This window comes from Dermacentor silvarum, chromosome 1 (genome assembly GCF_013339745.2).
Source record: "Dermacentor silvarum isolate Dsil-2018 chromosome 1, BIME_Dsil_1.4, whole genome shotgun sequence".
Taxonomy (NCBI): Eukaryota; Metazoa; Arthropoda; class Arachnida; order Ixodida; family Ixodidae; genus Dermacentor; species Dermacentor silvarum.
Window position 1 is genome coordinate 305,173,294 of NC_051154.1, and position 21,703 is coordinate 305,194,996.

General features: G+C 47.5%; 1 protein-coding gene across 17 annotated transcripts in view; it reads left to right on the top strand.

The window, feature by feature from the left end:
* The window catches only part of LOC119437274 (ankyrin repeat domain-containing protein 17-like), a 190,046-nt gene that overhangs the window by 29,813 nt on the left and 138,530 nt on the right, over positions 1 to 21,703 (top strand). For all 17 annotated transcript variants that reach the window (XM_037704331.2, XM_037704318.2, XM_037704327.2 and 14 more), the window contains 3 exons: positions 168 to 392; positions 13,365 to 13,521; positions 21,386 to 21,495. In XM_037704331.2, the coding sequence (XP_037560259.1) occupies positions 168 to 392; positions 13,365 to 13,521; positions 21,386 to 21,495 (492 nt within the window). The remainder of the gene's footprint in view (positions 1 to 167; positions 393 to 13,364; positions 13,522 to 21,385; positions 21,496 to 21,703) is intronic.

The following is a 21,703-nucleotide window of genomic DNA, read 5'->3' on the forward strand; positions in this document are numbered from 1 at the left end:
TAGTTTTCATCCTGTATAATGTGCAAAAAAAGTATGTTTATCTGACACCTGAAGCATATCTTGGAATGCCTGGCGATTCATTCAAACAGCAAAGCAAGCCATAATAAACAGTTGTGCATGTGTAAGTGCATTTGTGAATGAGTATTTTTTGTTTCTGTGCATCGTAGGTGAACATGCCGACGGACAGCTTTGAGTCACCATTGACATTGGCAGCCTGTGGGGGCCATGTTGAGCTGGCTATGCTACTCTTGGAGCGGGGTGCCAACATTGAGGAAGTGAATGATGAGGGCTACACACCACTCATGGAGGCTGCCCGTGAGGGCCACGAAGAGATGGTGGCCCTGCTCCTCTCTCAGGGTGCTGACATCAATGCCCAGACGGAAGAGACACAGGTGAGTTTCACTCTCGGGTGTGTGCCACTTTCCTGGGAAGTAGTAGGTGCACTTGCATCTAACCATGCCGGTATAGCCCAGCTACAGTCTAACCCTGCAATAACGAAAGCCCAAGACAACGAAACTCTTGCCACAGTGAACTTTTTTTGTATCCCCATAGGATTTAATGGATTTTGTAAACCTCTACACTGAAATGTCACTAAACCACAATCCCACATTAAGGGGGGACATGGGTTATTGAGATAACATTATTTCTTCATGAAATTTGATAAAACTGCATATGCTCATTCAGTTTTTTGTGTTGATTTTAAATATCCAATTATATTTCCCATATACATAGTGGTTGCCAGGATAATAATCACCATCTATTGTTTGCTGAAACAAATAAAATTGACCTGCTAAAGCGAAAGTTGTAAAAAACATATAGTTGGATACTACAGTGCTTAAGGATAGCAACGCTGCAAGCAGATTCGAAATTGAACAATAATTCGTCATTTTACAGCCCATTGAAGTTATGTGTTCACATTATCAATAAGAGCAAATGTAGATGTAAATAAAAATTTTTTGAAGTTGAAGATGAAAAATATGCTCTCAGCGTTGCCTTGCCAACAAATTTAGCTTTGTGCTGCAAAAAAAAAAAAAAATAGCTCTAGCTGTCCTAGGTCGTAAGATATTGATGCAGCAAACAAGCAAAGTGACCAAAAACCATGTTTTGAGAAAAATCCGAAAAAAGAAAACAAACTTTACTCAGTGCAATACAGTTAGGCTATTTGTATGTTTACATTCAGAATTGGCTCGTAAGCCCCGTAGTAATCTGCTTGCAGCACTTCAAGCATAATGCATTTAGCTTCATATAGCAAAATAAAAAAAATAAATAAAAAGGTGTCATTTGTTGATTACCAGTGCACGACATTTCACGCGCAGCGAGATTGCTCACGAGGGATGGGTTGCACGTTTAGTCGACGCAGCATCAGCATAGATGGCGCACGAGATGAATATCTTTAATCCCAAAAAATGTCATTGCCGTTTGCCAATTACCGGTGCTCCGCATGTCGTGCACAGCGAGATAGTTCACGAGAAACGGCGTGCACGCGTGAACGGCGGCCGCTGCTTACGCGCCGTGAACTCCGCGCCGACGCGGCATCGTCGCAGATTGCACGCGAGATGACCATCTCTAAGGCGAGACCGCTGTCCTGTTCACCTTTGCCCACTGCGGCACTGCAACCTGCGCTTTACACAAGACAGCAGAGTATTTATAGAATTGAGGCTTACGATAACAAGCGCGTCGCCAGCTAGCGCATCCGAGCCAGCCGCGGCGGCATCAGCGTGGCGGCATCAGCGTGGCGGCTTCAGCGTGAGCGAGAAAATGCAATTTTCTCTTTGCAGCCGGCGTCGAAGCAGCCTCGCACTTTTTTCTTGAGTCTTCTTCGCCTGCTCCAAATTGTCAGGCTGCAGTAATTGTGCTGGACTGCCGCATGAACACAGGCCGCTGTCAGTACCACTTTCGTCTGCTAAGCCTATTTCGCAGTCACGGGGGGAGGCGTCGGCGGCGCCGCCGTGCCGAGCACATCTTTCAAAGCTACTCTGCACTTTCGAAAGTTGAACACCCCGCATTTCTTCCGTTCGCGGCATCCAGCAAACCGAATTTGACATCGTTTCATGCCGAGTTTCGCACGCCAGAGCGGCCCGAGCAGACGATGGCGAAAATCCGCCAATGGCATGGCGTGCTTACGGTCACGCGTCTCAGTCGACGAATGAAATTGCGCATCGGGACAACTTTTTTTTGGCTTTTTCTTCGTAGCCATTCAGCGCACAGAGTAGCAGTGGCGCGAAAATTAAACGAGAAGAGTGGCTTTTTCAAACAAGACCAAGATGGCTGCGATCGGAAACGTAGAACGGCAACTGCGCATCACGGAAAAAGGCCCTTTTTGGCGCGTTCATCAGTAAAAATGCAGCTCGCCGACGTGATAATAAAAACGTAATTGTGACCAAAATATTGGTCCAAGATGCGTGAAAATTTCTGAGATAATGCATCAGACACTGTTGATCCCAAAAATAATGTTTTCAAAAAAGTGATTTTTCCACGATTTTTTGGTCTCGAAGACCCGTGTCCCCCCTTAATGAAAGCAACCTGAATGTTGATCTGCATATTGTCTACTCATGTAATGCTAACAAAGTCCAAAAAGTGCTCAAATGCATTTTCTGCCCATTTGAATTACGTACAATACCGCCACAGTGTGCTTGCCTCTGCCATTTTTGTTTACAAAAGCTGCAAAGTGCCGAAAGCGATTGCCACCATATTCTTGTTGATCGCCAATTTGAAATGGCATGGTCGTTTTGCTATAGACCTGTACTGGCAAGTGACGATACAGTGTAGACCGCTTATAACGCAAGTCGCCGGAGTCGCGAATATCCGCACTATAAGCGGTACCGCACTATAACCAAAGCAACAATTTTCAAGGCCCACACATATGCAAAACATGTGCACCGAGCCGCTACGCGTATGCGACAGTCAAGGAATGCGGCTACAACGTTTGCATTCAATTTACAGTCGAATCTTGTTAATTCGAACCAAATCACGTGGCGGCGCGTCCGACCGGCATTACTCTGGCACCGCTATAGAGTAAAAGCTTAGGGGAGACCCCTCAATGTCGCGCGCTAACAAAAAAAACAAAAAAAAACGCGGCGGACATTTCACCCTCTCTCAAATGGCAAGGTCGCCGATTCTGCGTTGCGCCGGAACATGCGTGTACCAGAGAGCTGGAAGAACGCCAACATTATACTTATCCATAAGAAGGGAGACGTTAAAGAATTGAAGAATTACAGACCCATTAGCTTGCTTTCAGTATTGTATAAAATATTCACCAAGATAATTTCCAATAGAATCAGGACAACACTTGACTTCAGTCAACCAAGAGAACAGGCTGGCTTCAGGAAGGGGTATTCTACGATGGACCATATCCATGCCATCAATCAGGTAATCGAGAAATCTGCGGAGTACAATCAACCTCTCTATGGCTTTCATAGATTATGAAAAGGCATTCGATTCAGTAGAGATATCAGCAGTCATAGAGGCATTGCGTAATCAAGGAGTGGAGGAGGCATACGTGAATATCTTGGCAAATATCTACAAGGATTCCACAGCTACCTTGGTTCTCCACAAGAAAAGTAGAAAGATACCTATCAAGAAAGGGGTCAGGCAAGGAGACACAATCTCTCCAATGCTATTCACTGCATGCTTAGAAGAAGTATTCAAGCTCTTAGACTGGGAAGGATTAGGAGTGAGGATCGATGGCGAATATCTCAGCAACCTTCGGTTTGCAGATGACATTGTCCTATTGAGCAACAATGGAGAGGAATTACAACAAATGATTGAGGACCTTCATCGAGAAAGTGCAAGAATTGGGTTGAAGATGAATATGCAGAAGACAAAGATAATGTTCAATAGCCTGGCAAGGGAACAAGAATTCAGGATTGCCAGTCAGCATCTATTGTCTGTAAAGGAGTACGTTTAGGTAGGTCAATTACTCACAGGGAACCCTGATCATGAGAAGGAAATTTACAGAAGAACAAAATTGGGTAGGAGTGCATACTACAGGCATTGCCAAATCCTTACTGGGAGCTTGCCATTGTCGTTGAAAAGAAAAGTGTACAATCATTAGTAGAACGGTACTAGCATATGGGGCAGAAACTTGGAGGTTAACAAAGAAGCTCGAGAACAAGTTAAGGACCGCACAAAGAGCAATGGAACGAAAAATCTTAGGAGTAACGTTAAGAGACAGGAAGAGAGCGGTGTGGATCAGAGAACAAACGGGGGTAGACGATATTCTAGTTGACATTAAGGGGGGAGGAGGGGATGAAAAATAACTTTTTTGTTTCTTGGCAGAAAGGGCTGAAATTTGGCACACACGCTTTACATTGCAATAGAGGGACAAATCCAAAATTTCATTAAGATATCTTCATTAGTTTTTGTTTTATAAGAATTTACAAAAGTTTACAAGTTCCTTGCTCGTGGAAAGCCTGGCACAGTAACGAAACATGGTACGGAACTGGGAATACTTTGTATGTTTGCCCAGATGTCTAATCTATATCAAGACAGTGTTAGATTTTTTTTTAGTGCCCTTATAATTTTTTACTCAACATGACATGCATGTAACTTGTGTTTGACTGCATAGAGCCATGCAGTAATTGTGAAGTAATTAAATAATGGAAAAATAAATGAACATTTGAAGACTGTCTTGATGTGCAGCACAGTTCATGGATCACAGCAAAACAAACTGGATCAAAATCGGTCCAGCCATTGTTGTGCTATGCTTTCCACGAGCGAGGTGACCGACCAAAAAAACACTATTGAGAAAACGAGCTGCAAAGTTTTGCAAGCAGTGCAGGTTTATTAGAACGCATCAGGGCGGTAATTTTTGGCATCAGTGCTGTCAAGCATCTTCTTGCACCTTTGCCTCTTCGTTTGGTGGGCTTTGAAAATTTAATAGCCTGGCTAGTACATCAAATTGAACTTCCGTTCAGTTGCGGACATCGCGCGAAGGGAGTCGCGCACGCTGCATGCTCGCGATTCTGCCGTCACCGCTGACGCGAAACGCGGCTCGAGGCGCGTCTGAATGGTGCGCCGTTCGGGCGACTATTTGTCCGGTGAATTTTCGGTTATTACACTGTAGCTCGTTGACGGTTGGGGCTCGCTCAGAGGCGGCGTGTTCATGTCGCACGATGCATCAAACTAAGTAAACCGTCTTCGCCGGCGATGGTGACCTTCGAACCGCGTCGATACGATCTCGGCTGGTTCGCGCGGCCGTACGCCGAGGCGCGGGAGCTTCCGTTGGCGCGTCTTCCGTCGACTGCGTTATCGGTACCGATGGCACAGGGCGATTGTCGGTTTCGCTGCTTGAGTCACACGGTGCAAGATAGCGCGGAACGTAATCCACGGTGCAAGGTAGCGCGGCACGTTCAGTCGGGTGCTCCTCCGCTAATCGCCGTACGTTTCTCGCCGTAGGAGGCTTGCGCTTCCGTATTCCGAAGACGTGCTTCGTCCAAAATTTCTTCTCCAACAAGCGACGATCCTTAACTAAACTGGGCGCTCTCAGAAATCCGAATTCTGCGTGTCAAGTGAAGACGCCGGCATGGTTTGCGAAGCGAACAACTGCGGTAGCCATCTTGCCCGCTGCCGCAGCAGTAACCAATGGGAAGACGCCATTCAGCACGGCAGCCAATCGCAGGCCCGCTTTCATCGGAGGGCCCGTGTGACTACCTCTAGCAGACCCGCGATTCTTTTGTGTTTGTGCGTTTGTTACAAGATGGCGAAGACCGACGAATTGAGAAGCGGAACGGCGAAACTTTGAGCTTTCGAACGATACCAAGATGGCGGCGCTCGGTGGCGGGAAATACGAGATATGGCTCCGTGAACTGCGGTGATTTTGCGCGATTTAAAGCTGTTTTTTCGCCCTCTGCACTGACAAATTAATTTTTTTCGGGCACTTTTAGTGCGTTTCCAGCCAAATCATTTTGATACAGCGTAGATTAGGCGTTGCAGATACCGAAATGCGGGGTTTCCAAGAACCGATTTTTCTCGTGATTTTTGCGATCTGATCCCCGCGTCCCCCCTTAAGCGGAAGAAATGGAGCTGGGCAGGCCATGTAATGCGTAGGATGGATAACCGGTGGACCATTATGGTTACAGAATGGATACCAAGAGAAGGGAAGCGAAGTCGAGGACGGCAGAAAGTCAGGTGGGATGATGAGGTTAGGAAATTCGCAGGCGCAAGTTGGAATACGCTAGCGCAAGACAGGGGTAATTGGAGATCGCAGGGAGAGGCCTTCGTCCTGCAGTGGACATAAATATAGGCTGATGATGATGATGATGATGCGTGTACGTGCCGACGTCTCAGCCACGCTACCGTAGCCACGCGTAGAAAACGGCAGTGAACCCTTCTTTCTCCTTTATGCTTCCTCTACTTTCTAGTCACGTGTTGACCTGGCACGCTGCGGCTACAGCGCAGAGGGAAGCAGCGGCGCTGTCCCAGGCCGGCCAACGAAACTACCCACGCCGACAAACGCCCGCTTCCCGATAACGGCAGAAAACGAAACTTCGGGGAGCTGGCGCCGGGCCGGCTGTAGCGGCGGCGCCTGCACGGCGGTGGGCGCGCACGGTGACAGTCGAAAGTGAGGGAGCTACGAGGGAGGGCGAGGGGAGCCACCGAAGCGGCGGAGTTGCCGAGGTGAAATCCACTTCCCTGCCGCCCTCCTCCCTCACATTCCACGGTCTCCGCGTGCGCCCTTCGCCGTGCCGGCCCCCGCTTGCTCGCTGAAGTTTCGTTTACTGCTGTTATCGTGAAGCGAGCGTTGGCCGTTTCGTGGCCCTCGCTCGCTATGCGTGCCGTGATATTTCACCACTCGCACTCAAGATTCTGGTTACAGCCTCAGTGACTGTTCGTTCGCACCACGTGCCCTTCTGCTCCACTTCGTCTCTTTCTTCCTTGAGCACTCCTTGGGGCGCCCGTTTGAGGGGAGCGTTCGCCGTCTCCGCTGACTTCCGTACTCCCAGGCAGCCGCACTGTAACCGGTATTTCGTTTCCCGCAACTGCACTATAAGCGATACGTGTATACATGGAGTGCTATGGGAAAATTAACGGGAGTCTGAAAAGACCGCACTATATCCAGTCCTGCACTATAAGCGGTTACGTTATAAGTGGTCTATACTGTACTTGGTGTACCATGTGCATTGCATCCTCTGTGGCTTGGCATGCATTGAGGTTGACCTGCGATGTGCAGATAAAACGAATGAAGTTCAAGTCCCACCAACCCTGGAGGAAAGAAAAACTAGGAGGGTGCGTTACGGTTGGGTATCCAACCTTTGCAAGGCAACCTCCTCTGATGCCTTACTTTCTCTGCTTTCACTAGTAGAATCAAGGCAAATGGGCACATTGCACATTGAATCCTGGGACCAGCATGCCATAAGTGGCTTGGTTCGTGCTTATTTCACAATTCGTCTTTTTAATTCTTTTTTATGAATTGACTTCAAAATTGTCATGTGACGCTTCCTCCTAGTCTTCTTCCTTCCTGCATGCCACTGATCTGGTCTTGGTTATGCCGATTGAAATGGCGGCTGCATCATTGGCTGCCATGCTTCTGGCCGTGATTGAGAACAGGGGATGTATTGTCGCAGAGTTGCTTTCAAGGATACTTAAGCTTTCGCAATACAGTAAAAGCTCGTTAATTTGCACTTCGTTAATTAGAATTTTCGAATAATTCGAAATAAGTGGCACGCTCTGGCCATGCTCCATAGAGAGCCCCATGTACTGAAAAGCTCGTTAATTCGAACTCTAATCTGGTCCGCCACAGATCATTCAAACTGCGCGCCGCCGTAGCCAGCTCCACAGTCTCTGCTGTTGATCAACAGATGGTGCGACATACGCTATCATCATCGCGTGTTTTTAGGGGCAGCACTTCAGTTTATTTGCAAATGCTCTGCCGCATCATCATGGACAGCGGGATATACAGTGCGTTCGGTGGCAATCCCAAGATCGGCCATTCTCTCCGTCGCCAGTGCAATCACGTCTAAGCCTACAAGTGCGCCGTTGCTCTCTTTTGTTCTGTACGCGTCTGTCGCAGACCGACACTGCTCGCGTGCCCCTATGTCGTCGCGTGGAAAGTACCGTGCTAAAACATTGAAGGAGAAATTCGAAATTCTGCGGGAAGTGGATGCAGGGAAACAGAGCAAGAACGAAATCGCCAAGAAGCACGACATACCGAGAAGCACGCTGTTGACATACATCCGTAATAAGAAGACGATTGAGGACTCCAACGTGGCTGAAACTTTTGCCAAGGATCGGAAAATGCTTCGTACAGCTATGCACCCGGACCTGGAGGCAGCATTGCTCTTATTGATCAAGGAAAAACGGAGCCAGGAGATCCCATTGAGTGGCCTCATCATCGTAGCTAAGGCGGCTGATTCGGCAGGGGCAAATTTTCCTCCTCGTCGACAACTGCTCGGTGCACAAGATGGAAATCGAATTGAGAGCCATTGAGCTGGTTTTTCTTCCGGCTAACACCACTGGGGCTCTTCAGCCTATGGATCAAGGCGTTATAAAAATTTTGAAATGTTTTTATAGATGCCACATTCTCGAGAATTTGCTCCTGTGCTCCGATAATGAGAAAAGCTACACCGTGACTCTGCTCACAGCCCTGCACATGCTTGTGCGTGCCTGGAATTGGGTAACCACAGAAACAATTGCAAATTGTTTCAGGCACTGTGGTTTCGGAGCCCTTAACGCCGACGCTGATGAAGTTGAAGAGGACGTCCGCGCTCTGGTTCATGTACAGGAGGTGCTCGGCGATGTGGACTTCAGCGACTATGTGAATGTCAGCAGCTGCGCCGCGGTCTGCGGTGCCATGACCGATGATGAAATTATCGTCCAAGTCGTCGGCGAAGACGACCAGCCGTGGACGATGACAACGCGAATGATGAAGATGTTGGTGAAACACCGTTACGACCTTCGTTGGCACAGTGATGGACGGACTGAATCACGCCCGGCTTTTCTTCACTTTCGAAGAAGGCAAAGACGATGCTTTCCGGCTCATTCGAGATCTGGAAGATAAATCGGTAGCAATCGCTTTCAGAGGGAAAAAGCAAAAAACCATTACGGATTTTTTTTTTGCAAATAAAGGTACCCAGAGGTGCTCTACTTTTTATTTGCCATCTGATGTGGCAAATAAAACACATAAACAAATAAATGAGGACAAGTGGCTCTCCGCTATCAAGAGCCCCGATGCCGAGGCGCAACTATGGGCTGTCCAGAGGGCCCACGATGCGGCGGTCGGGCATGGCCTGACTGTCCCAACGTGGGAGCGGCCCGCTGCGCGCTGAGTCGCGTACCTCAGGACGTTCATTAAAGTTTTCCATCCATCCATCCATCTGATGTGGCCTTTTCTTATTTACTTTAGTTAGTTTGAATTTTCGCTTAATTCGAACTCGTTAAGTGTCCCTGTGAAATTCGAATTAACGAGCTTTAAGTGTATTTCTTGTAGGTGTCACTGTCTCCGGACAACAGGCCTCCTGGCACTGTTATGAGCCGGCGTGCGTGGCACTGCCAAGAACGCAGTCAGTCGTAGACGCTGTGGGCACGCCAACTCCATCGCGTTCCTTTATATTGTTTTCCCTGCATAGCTCTTGCACCTCCTGGAACCCAGTTTCCCCTCGTAGCACAGGCCGCGATGGGAGTTGGTAGCTATGCAGTATGACGAGAGAAAGTGCAAGTGTTTCGATGCTTGTGCTACTGGATGGTGTGGGTACTTAGGGCACAAGAGGAACTTACTTCCACCTTTTTTGGCTTGGGGATAACGTTGTGCACGGTCGATCCTTGTGCTAATCGGCATGCTTCGCGGGACCGTTTGGCGAAAGGCTTCGGATCGTGACTCTGGGACGGACGAACATGATCGTTTAAATGTGCCTCCGTTCGTAAGACTGTTATGGTAGAAATGCTGGAAAAGGGGTTTGTGTTTGAGTTTCCTCGTAACAGAATTGCGTTTTCTTGTACATTCAAATTACAATCTGACGCTTATCATGCCTGTAGGTTGTATGTAGTTAAGGGGGGACGTGGGGATCATATTGCGAGAAAAATCTATTTTTGGAAACCACGCGTTTCGGTATCTGCCTAATCTACGTATGAAAATGGATTGGCTGAAAACGCACTAAAGGTGCCCGAAAAAAATTTCAGTGCACAGGGCGAGAAAACAGCTTTAAATCACCGCAGTTCACGGAGCCATATCTCGTATTTCCCGCCACCGAGCGCCGCCACCTTGGTATTGTTCGAAAGCTTAAAGTTTCGCCGTTCCACTTCTCGATTCGTCGGTCGTCGCCATCTTGTAACAAACGCACAAACACAAAAGAAGCGCGGGTCTGCTGGAGGTAGTCGCACGGGCCCTCCGATAAAATAGGGCCTTCAATTGGCTGCCGTGCTGAAAGGCGTCTCCCGATTGGTTACTGCTGTGGCAGCGGGCAAGATGGCAGCCGCAGTTGTCTTTTCGCAAACCACGCTGGCGTCTTCACTTGACACGCAGAATTCGGATTTATGAGAGCTCCCAGGTTAGTGATGGATCGTCGCTCATTCGAGAAGAAATTTTGGACGAAGCCGCCTTCGGAATACGGAAGCACGAGCCTTCTACGGCGAGAAAAATACGGCGATTAGTGGGAGAAGCGGAGGAGCACCCGACTGAACGTGCCGCGCTACCTTGCACCGTGGATTACGTGCCGCGCTGTCTTGCACTGTATGACTTCAGTAGCGAAACCGACAATCGCCCTGTGCCATCGGCACCAATAACGAAGTTGACGGAATACGCGCTAACGGAGGCTCCCGCGCCTCGGCGTACGGCCACGCGAATCAGTAGCCAAGACCACATCGTTAGAGGCGACGCAGGTCGAAAGTCATCATCGCCAGCAAAGACTGTGTACTCAGTTTCTGATGCATCGTGCGACACGGACACACCACCTCCGAGCGAGCCCCAACCGTCAACAAGCTACAGTGGGATAACCGAAGATTCACCGGACAAATAGTCACCCGAACGGCGCACCATTCAGATGCGTCTCGAGCTGCGTTTCATGTTAGCTGTGATGGCAGAAGCGCGAGCATGCAGCGTTCGCGACTCCCTTTGCGTGGTGTCTGCAACTGAACGAATGTTCAATTTGATGGACTAGCCAGGCTATGAAATTTTCAAAGCCCACCAAACGAAGAGGTAAAAATGCAAGAAGATGCCTGACAGCAATAATGATGCCAAAAATTACCCTGATGCGTTCTAATAAACCTGGACTGTTTGCAAAACTTTGCAGCCCGTTTTTTTTAACTGTTTTTTTTTTTTTTTTTTGTCGGTCACCTCTCTCGTGGAAAGCATAGTACAACAATGGCTGGACCGATTTTGATCCAGTTTGTTTTGCTGCGATCCATAAACTGTGCTGCACATCAAGACAGTCTTGAAATGTTCATTTATCTTTCCCATTATTTATTTCAGAATAACTACATGGCTCTATGCAGTGAAACACAAGTCACATGCATGTCATGTTGAGCAAGAAATTATGAGGGCACTAAAGAAATCTAACACTGTCTTGATGTAGATTAGACATTTGGGCAAACGTACAAAGTACTATTCCCAGTTCCGTACCATGTTTCGTTACTGTGCCAGGCTTTCCACGAGCAAGGAACATGTAAACTTTTGTAAATTATTATAAAAACAAAAACCAATGCAGATGTCAATGAAATTTTAGATTTGCCTCTCTGTTGCAATGTACAGTGTGTGTGCCAAATTTCAGCCCTTTCTGCCAAGAAACAAACATTATTTTTCATCCCCTCCTTCCCCCTTAAGTCGTACTTTAAGATTTTTCTGACGGATTTTACTTTGACAAATTCAATTTTTGTTCACTAACTCCTTGCGCCACGTGGAGGGCCTGTGTAGTCGGGGTGGTTCGGGATGAATTTCTCCGCCACGGATGCCGATGCTTATGCCGGCGCTCACACCGACGCCGACGTTGGATTTTCTGCGACATGGGGGCCCTTAACGCTATCTCGTTAAAATGAGCTTATTAGTAATGGTAGCACATGGGCAGACAATGTTGCTCACCTAGATCACTTTCTTTTTGACTAATTGTCATCCTGACTACGGTTCAGTTGAGCATTACATATAAACTGTCTTGATGCAACATACATTTGAGCTTCATTAAACAAGTTATTGGATATAGCTAAGGTATTTTCGTGTCAGGTGTGTCGTTGTTATGGCGACTTTCAACTGTATTAAGCTGTAGTACAACTTTGAATACAACTTTTGTATTTGGTTTGAAAACCAAACTGTGCGGGAGCAGACATAATTATTTGCATTTGTTTCTAATTTGCAAATGTTTGCTACCAAGAATGCTTCTGTCAATGTGAAATTCGATCCTAAAATTGGCCTTCGTCAGATAAATTGAAATTGACCAGTCAGCAGGCACATGCCTGAACCCTATGGTGACCCCAATAGCTACCCCTTTAGTGGTAGTGTTCTCGGCGGAGCTTAGGGGGCGGTGAGTGTGTCGCCTTTTATCAAAAATGCCTATTTTCAGCCTGCCTTAGGAAGGTTTTCAAGCAATAACCATAGCTCACAATGTCTGATAACAGTATTTACTCAATTCTAACAAGCATATTTTTTTTTTCAAGAAAATTGGTCTAAAAATTGCCTGCGCAGTGCAAATACAAAACCAAAACCGGCTATGCTGCGTTCATAGCTCTACCACTGAACACGGACGTATTGCGCTGAAGCTGACTTTAGCTGACTTTGCGCTGAACTGGTCGCCACGGTGCCGCACGTTACACCCTTTCACATTTCCTTGCTAAAAGCTCAGGTGTGTGTTTGAGTTCTGCTTTGTTTAAAAGCGTTAATGTCATTTCTACTTTAGTTTTTACTTATTACACATAGAAAGTGGGTGCACTGCATTTGGTTCAAGGGTGTGTGTTAGAATTGGGCAGGTATTGCCAATGAATCAGCGGTGTGTTTTTGTTTTTTTTCTGCAACTTGTTTAATTCTACTCGCCAGATAATTTCATCGGGATGGAATTAACACAAGTCGACTATTTAGTAATGGCTTACTAGTTTATTTATGTTGCAATTATGCAATTATGTTGTAAATATTGCAATTATGTTGGCAACGTAATTGCAATATTCTAACATGATAAAGAAATTTGCTCATAAATTAATCTGCAAATCATTATTTTATATTCAATGCAATATTTGAAGTTGAGCAGTCGTATTTGATTCAAATTTAAAAAGTTTAATGTTCACACGTCATTACAAGTAATTCATGAGTCTGTAGCAGTAAATCTCGTGTGTTCCCTTAGGCAGGGTAGTGAAAACATCTTGTGCACGTTTGTGCATTGCTCAAGGCAGAAAGCTAGGCGAATTATTTCTTGAGGGCAGGACTGACCTGGTTGTCTCTGTGGCTGCAGGAGACGGCCCTGACACTGGCCTGCTGTGGGGGCTTTCTGGAGGTCGCTGACTTCCTGCTCAAGGCGGGTGCCCAGCTGGAGCTGGGTGCCAGCACACCGCTCATGGAAGCTGCCCAGGAAGGGCACCTAGAGCTTCTTCGGTACCTCATCAATGCTGGTAAGGAATGCTGGCCAGCGGGCCCTGGTTGTTGGGCTAAATACAGTCGACTGTGCAGTTAAACCATGACGAAACCCTTTTCGTTATTGTAAAGCTAGCTTTTCTGCGAGAGCTTCTGCCCAACTAATGCGGTGTAGTAATTTTTGCTAATAGCGTTTACAAGCACTGTTTCCTTGTATTATGACATGCAAAATGTAGGTATGGCTCTCGTGATGAAACCAAGTGCTAGAGACAAGCCCCCGCATGTGCATATAGCAATCCGTCTTTGTTTGAACGATGACCGGTGTCGCCATTAGCTGGGCAAATGTGCAGTGCAGAGAAGAGCATCTGATGGAAACGTTTTATTATATCGGTGTCACACATACACTTCTGATCCTGATCAGGGCCAATCCGGATTGAGCTTGATCCAGATAGACTGTTGCTAAATGGTTATTTGCGATCATGATCTTGCAGGATCTGGATCCGGACAATTGCGATCAGCCTCTTGATCGCGATCGCAAGCTGACGTCTGCGCCCTCTAGCGCAATACTCTGAAAACGCTAAAAACAAAGTGAAGGCAGCTCAATAAAAAATGTTCAAAAACCTTTTTATCAGCATTAGTAAGCTGTAAAATTGAAGTATTGTCCAAATTTCACCATATTTTGCAGAACTGAATTTGTAGCCAAGGCATTATGGCAGTTCTGAGAGTTCCCGACGATCCACAGACGATATGGATCAGTCCCGATGGGTTTTAATGTTGTCTTTGTCTTAACCAAATTAGGTAAAAGCTGGCATGCTTGTTTAGTTTGTTGTTCTGATTCTAAAAATGCACATATTTTTTTGTAGGTTCATTATTTCATGAGATAATTTAAAAAATGTTTCCTTTTGTTTATAGAACAATGGACAGATAACCACTGCACAAAAATATGCAAAGGCACGTACTTGAATACTAGAAAGCGTAAAACAAATAGTTTCACTTTCGCGAAATTTCGCGTGGCTCAGCACCAAATGTGTCTCAGACAAGTGTTTCTGGCGCTGTGCCAAGCTATCTTTGCACAGTGTCAAGAGCGCTGTCGGCCGTATACTCTGACTCTCTAGCATTCGGGCAGAATGCCCGAATGCTAGAAAGTCAGAGTGCACAAAAGCTATGATATAGGGTTTTAGGACACTGCAACATTTTTAAATCCTCTAGAAATCGCCAATAAAAAATTCACATTTGCAAAGCTGCAACTCTAGAATTTCATAACTTCAGGTAAAATACATATAAACATTCAAATGCAAACTTGCACTCTCTGAACATTGAACATTCAGGAAGATACCTGCTTAATTTTAGCTCTCTTGGTGCCGTACATTTTTTGCAAGTCACATCCCAAATTTATAACACATAAATAATGGGAACATTTTTTTTTGATTGACTTGAAAAAAACCAACTTCAGTGATTCCACTCCTGCGCCAAAGTGCGCCAATTGGGATTTACTGCGCCATCCTGATACAATCGACGAAAATTGCGCCTAACTGCGCCAAACAGTCTCGGATTTGACGGCGTCTATCGCCAATTGCACCACCGGGGAATTAAAACGTTTAACGTGACGATAGGGCGAGGCTTAGTTGCAACCTTAGTTGCAAACAGGAGACGAGAAAGCTCTAGCGCGTGCGTCCCAATTAAGGTCACTGGAACCTGGAAAGTACCGCAGCCCTTTTCTCTTAGCCGCCGCGTCGCCGATTGGTCAGTTGCCGTCAGGTGATCACTTTCCACTATAGATGGCGGATCTAAGCCGCGCCGGAGGAGATAAGCAGACAGACATCGCTCGCACACGCCGCGCGTACGAGTCATCAACGAGGTCAGATTTTGCATTTTGTATAATTTAGTGTGTATGTAACTTTAGTAAACTTAAAACAAAACGAAAGGAAATGCCCGGGTGCTGCACGTTCGGGTGCAGCAACCGCCGGGAGTCCGGGAAAGCGCTTTTCGCGATACCAGTTAAGCGGAAAGAGCAACAGCAAGCGCTGTGCTATCTCTGGCTGCACCGGATAAAGAGCGACAAGTTCACTCCCACTTGGTGAACTTGTTGATATCGCAAAGCTGAGAAGCTCCTTGCGGTATTTCATCGAACTCCCTAAATGCCATAATGTGATGGAAAAGCTTCTTCGCGCATTTGCTTTGAAGACTGCGGTTTGCCTTGAGTAAACAAAGCGAGGAGATGCTCAGAAATATGCAGAACCGAGCAAAATGTGGCTCGAAGAGCGACGGAATGTGGGCGGCTGTGTCAAAAATAATGAAGTGTAGTGAGAAAACCACTGCAATAAAGTAGCCACGTTAGAAAGCGATAATGTCCACGCGTATAAACGATTCGGGGCAGCGCTTGGTACCTAGTCATCCGAAAAAAAAAAATCTTGTGTGACAGACGAGCATCGAGATCGCTTTGCAATTAGAACGGGTGGCGCACAGTTGAATGCTTCACTTTCCGAGTACAGTAGCCGACCGATTGTCCGGACTTCGCGGGGACTGAAAAATCTAGCAGTCCGAAAAACCGAAGTCCGAAAAACTGAACAGTCCAAAACCCCCCCCCAAGAGAAAAAAAAATTATGAGGCTGAGAGCGGCTTAAGAAAAATGTCGCCCTTTCGCCCAAAAGGCGGAGCATCGATTGCGATAGCCAATTAATAGACAGCGATACGAAGTAAGGATGTTAGTTATATCGGCCGTATAAAGTTGTAAATATGCGCTTACCAACTAAATAAGCACGGTGTCACGCGCGCACAGGTTACATGAACACATCTCGTTCGATGACCGCGGGCATATTGACCTTCGCGCTGTCTATTCTCTCGCTTCAACGCGAACGTCGAAAAAAAAACGGAAAAAAAAAAACGGCGCATACGAAGCTAGTGGCACTCGGCGCACGCCCTTTGTACCCATCGCAGATCGCGGGCGCACACTTCGGCCACATAGCAGATCGCTTTCAAGATACGGTGCCTGCGCGGCAGCTCCGTCGGCAGCCGCAAGAGCAGAATGCAACTCTCCATCGTCTCCGCCGCCTTCTCCCCGTGCCCCGCGAGCGAACGAGGTCCGCGCGCGCCTCCGGCCGCCTTCCTCTCTCGCGTGCGTGAGATTAAAATTGCGGTTGCTGGCTGACCCTCGCAAGCTTTCACCCGCACACAGCGTACGGCGCAACCGAAACTTCAAAAAAAAAAAAAAAAAAACGCTTTCCGCTTAAATGATATGACGATAGTGCCGAGGTGACTGAACAAAAGAAAAAAGAAAAGCAAGTGCAGCTTTTTAGAACGTTTTGTCGGCCAAGGAAGAGCGGGCATGGCCTCGGAGACGAGGGGATAGCATGCGTCTACTAATCTTGAAGGCTATACAGGGGGGCACTGAAAGCCAAGCCCGGCCAAGCCAGCGGAAAATCCAACATGGCGGCCTCCAAGATCGGTTAGCGTGGCTCGGAGCGAGCGATTTAGTCTGGAAAATCGAACATTGGCACCTAGATTCGTCCGAAAAATCGCTCGTGAAAATGCATTAGCTCTATGGGAATCCTGCCGGTACATCTATGAAGTCCGGAATATCCAACAAGTCCGAATTTCTGCAGTCCGAAAAATCCGTCGGCTACTGTACTTGTAATTTACATCGTATCTAGCTAAACGAAATGCGGTTTTGTTTGTGGATTTCACAGGGCCCACTGCGGCAGCCATCGTGCAGTTCTTCACTGTAGCAAGCCTAGAAAACCCGAGGAAGAGCTGCTCGTCTTTTCCGCAACACGTCGAATAGCCACGAGTTAGCTACGAGGGTGAAACAGTTAATCTAAACAAGCCCGAGGTTCACGTAGGCCTGCCACGCATAAAATGCTTAAAACACGAGTAATGTTGCTTAAATATGCACGTTGTTAAGCAATGTAGTATACTCCTTGGATAGTGTTCCAGCGAGCACAAAACTTATTGGGAAGGAGAACAAACGAAAGAATCCCCTCTCAAGTGCCCGTCCTGTCGCTGGTCTTGCTTCATCCAATTTGGCGCCTGTAAAAATATTACGATCGTACTTCGCTGTACTGCTTCTCACGCACAGTAGATGCACCATCTCATCTTCTATGTAAAGGACGATGAAATGTGTCGATTTGCGATAACATAAACAGCTGAAAGCGAAGCTACATAGCTGAGCCATAGAATAAAGACCAACTTTGGCTGAGCTGCCGCCGCCCGAGATACGCGTTGGACCAAATCTGGCAACAACAGCGCTCGCTCCGGCGGTTGCGGTACTTTCCAAGTTCCAGTGACTTTAGCAGTGCCACGCACGGCGCCGACGCGGCGTCTGCCTTGCAAGGCAGCTTGACGGCAAAGTGCGGTTTCTGCTGAGGCTCGCGGCTTCAAGGTTAATTGGCGATTCATTGGCGGACGTTATCTACTCCGTTAACGCAGCTAGTTGCTTGTTTGAAGCGCAGCATGACGTGGTTATAATAACTGCGTGCCGCCAATGTGTCCATCATTTCTGTTTCTGGATATTACCGATGACATCTGGGAAAACTAGCGATATACGAAATGATATCAATTTGTGTCTGTGTGTGTCGCATGCACACAAGTGCATTTTTTTCTCCACGAGATCTGCAATAGATTGAAATGTTTACGAAGCTTCTCGGGGTGAGAACATAAGAATTATTCAGGTAATTGAATGTAAATTGCAACTCGCTTTTTCGAAATACTTCAGGATGTGAAAAATCAGCTACTCCAAGCTGCTCCAAAATGCCAAATTGCCTGCTCCAAAGTGCTCCAAAATGAAATTTCTGATGCTCCAAAAATATCTCCAAATCATAAGTCCGCAGTAGCATCACTGCAACTTCATATTTCTAATCAGCATGCAAGGTTGAATATTTCCTGAAAATTTCACGTGTCTAGAGTCAATAACAAAAATGTTTTTATCTGGGACCCATGTCCCCCCTTGAAGAGGGCCTCCCGCTGGTCCCGCCATCCGTGAATCGTCGACTTTTTGACGTCTAGCCGCCGAGCCGCGGCGGAGTTTCGCAGCTCCTCGGCTATCACAATTGCTCATCTCTCGAAGAACTATAACACCAGTCGCATTTCGCAGCTCCTCGGCTATCACAATTGCTCATCTCTCGAAGAACTATAACACCAGTCGCAAGCACTGCGAAAATGGCGTCAATTCGAACAAAAACATAAGTTTTGACTTTGATCGACTTGCCTAGAGATTCGATTGAAACGTAAAGGTACAGATTGCCAACATCAGGCTAAAACGGCAGGATTTAAAAATTGTTTTAAAGGGATCAATTTTTCCGTTCGAATGTGTGGGGTCTCCCTCAGGATCTTGGGACAAAGGAACGACACCACAGTAGTAGGAGCAATCAAAAGGGAATTTATTGCACCTTTCCTAAGCTAGCGCCTGTTAGCCGAATTGCTACCCATAAAACATGCCGATTGGTGTGTGACAAATCGAGGATATTTGACTCATTGCAACCGAATAGCAAGCAAATATGTTTGCCCCCATGCTGGACACAAACGCCTAATCGTTCACGTGTACAGTCACGCGAACGGTGACGTGTTCGAACGATTGAGTTCGTTCATTCCGGTGTCCTGCTCCGTAGCCTTTCTTGGGACGGGTCCTGCGAAGCATTGGCCATCGTGCGAGACTGCGCAAGCCACCATCCCCAAGCCAAAGAACGAGAGCCTACTTATTTTCGCGGCCCAGTAACGTGAATACAGTTAAACCTGCTTATAACGAACCTCCATATAACGAATTCCTGGATATAACAAAGTTTTTCTATTCCCCGCCGTTACTCCTTAGAAGCACATGTATTTGAGACCTCTACGTAACGAAGTAGCAGCGGGAGGCCCCCTCGAAATAACGAATTTTCCCCGCCGACAACCTAGAGATTTCGCCCCAAATTTTGTCATTCTTGCGCAAGCAGCAACCGGAAGCACCTTCTCCACCGCGACGGAATGCGAAGCGGCGACATCGCGCTTGGCACGCTCGAACTCGTGGCGACTGCGAGGCGAGAGCAAGTGCATGTGTGCGTGCGTGCGAGCGTGCATGAGGCGGGCCTGCATCCCTCGACCCGGCTATCTTGCCGCCCGGGCATGACCTTTCCTCCTCCCTCCCTTCATTCAAACCTGATGCCGCCGCTTGCTGCAGCTGGCCTAGCCCACCAAGCCGGCACTCTCCTTTTCCAGTTGATGTTGCCGAAGGAAAAAAAAACATTTTTTTTTTCAACGCGCTGGCAGCGCCACTCTTTGGTTAGTGCACAAGTGTCTGTGCTTCACTTCACTAACCTTACACTAGGTGACACTATACGCCGCTACGACGCCATCGTGTCGCTCGCTCTTCGTTTCCGACGCCTCGCGCTTGTGCGAAACGATACGCGTCCGCGGGACTTTGTTCATCGCAACTTTAATGCAGTGGGAGTAAATCTTGAGCGATAGTTGTATTTCTGTATGAAAGCATGAGGGGCACAGTACTGTAAAGGATTTTTTCCCTCTTTTGGTCACGGGAAAACGGGTACGCGTTACAATCGAGTGCGCATTAGAATTGAGAAAATACGGTTAGCGTTTCTTTTTCGAATTTTTGTGCCAAACCTGCATATAACGAAATCCTCTTTATAACGTAGTTTTTTGGGAATTTGTCAATTTCGTTATAGCCAGGTTTAACTGTACTAGTAATTCGGGATGGGTGATTTGGTCGAATAATTTCGAATCAAATAGTTCGAATAGTATATATCACATATTACAGTAAAACCTAGTTAATTCGAATTTCAGGGGACCGAAAAAAAATGTCCGAATTAACCGAATGCCGAATTATCAGGGTATCCAGAAAACAATAAGCAAATGCTTACTACATCAGCACGATTTTATTAGTGTAATGGATGAGCAAATCCTTTTGCTATTTTGCACAAAAGCAGTGTGGAAGCTGCAATTCTCGCCATCTCGTGACTGATTGGCTCTCGCAGCGGCGATCGAGGCCTCGCGACTTCCTTCGCAGAATGGCCGCGGCGCGTGCCATCATTTGCGACACGCTTTGCACAACCGCGCGCACATCCCGATTATTTTTTTGCGAGTAAGCTTACCGCCAACAGATTGCACGTCCATCGCGATGTAGCCGGTGCTCTTCATCCTCGACAGCTTTGTACTGAGTCAAACGGAAACAACTGTTTGTTGCAACCGCGGCCGCTATCGACGCGATTATGAACGGCGACTTTTCGGTGGGTACGGCCACGCTAGCGGCAAGAACGCGCGCGTCATGCCACTAGCGGCAACGCGTCATGCCGCGCGTGGCAGGAATCGGGGGGTTTTGCGGCGTGCCGCGCGAAATCGGTTTGAGACCCATTTCTGTGGCAAATGCCGCGTGCCACGAGATGAATGACCAATCAAGAGCGTCGAGGCTGATGTCACGGAGCCATGGCAACCGGACCGCCGCTGCTTCGCGCTGGCTTTCCAATCGACGATCGTCTCTCGCGGTTACATGGAGGGATTTGTGGACGCTCTCCGATCATGCCCGTTCTGTTCACGTTGATTGCGCGTTCCGAGACCGCACGAGATCTTATCGCGCTGCCACGCGGCGAGACGCGCTTGCCACGGTGGACTTCGCGGCAAGGCGCTGAAGCGCGGCAACTTGCCGCTCGCGGCATGACGTGCGCGGCAACCTGCCGCTAGCGTGGCTGTACCCTAGGCCGACGCACGCACTGAGTCAGAACGAACTGTATTTGATATTCGCATACCCCTAGTTACTTCGTGAACACCATTAAAAAATTTAGTTCAAAGTCGAGGGGCTCTCTTTAGCTTTGTCTGCAGCAGCTCATTGTAGACTGTCCATTTGCTTTTGAAGAGCACTTGACGTTGAATGCTCACAGGGCCTTGTTGTTTGCCAACCATGATCTATGTTGTGTGCAGGGGCATGCGTCAATGCGAAGACTGCCACGGGGGACACGGCTTTGACGTATGCTTGCGAAAATGGCCACACGGATGTCGCTGACCTGCTGCTCCAAGCTAATGCTGACTTGGTGAGTGCAGTTCAGTGTCTTATTTATCTTTTGCTCGGTAGTGGATGTTTGCTTTTTTTTTGGGGGGGGGGGGGGGCGTACTCGCTACCCCTTGGGATCAGTGTCATGCTGCAGCCAAATTGCCGCGCGTTGAAGTTGCAGCAACAGCAGCCCTTCTTACTGTGGGAAAGATGTGGAAACAAGTAAAGAAATGACTGGACAGGAAAAA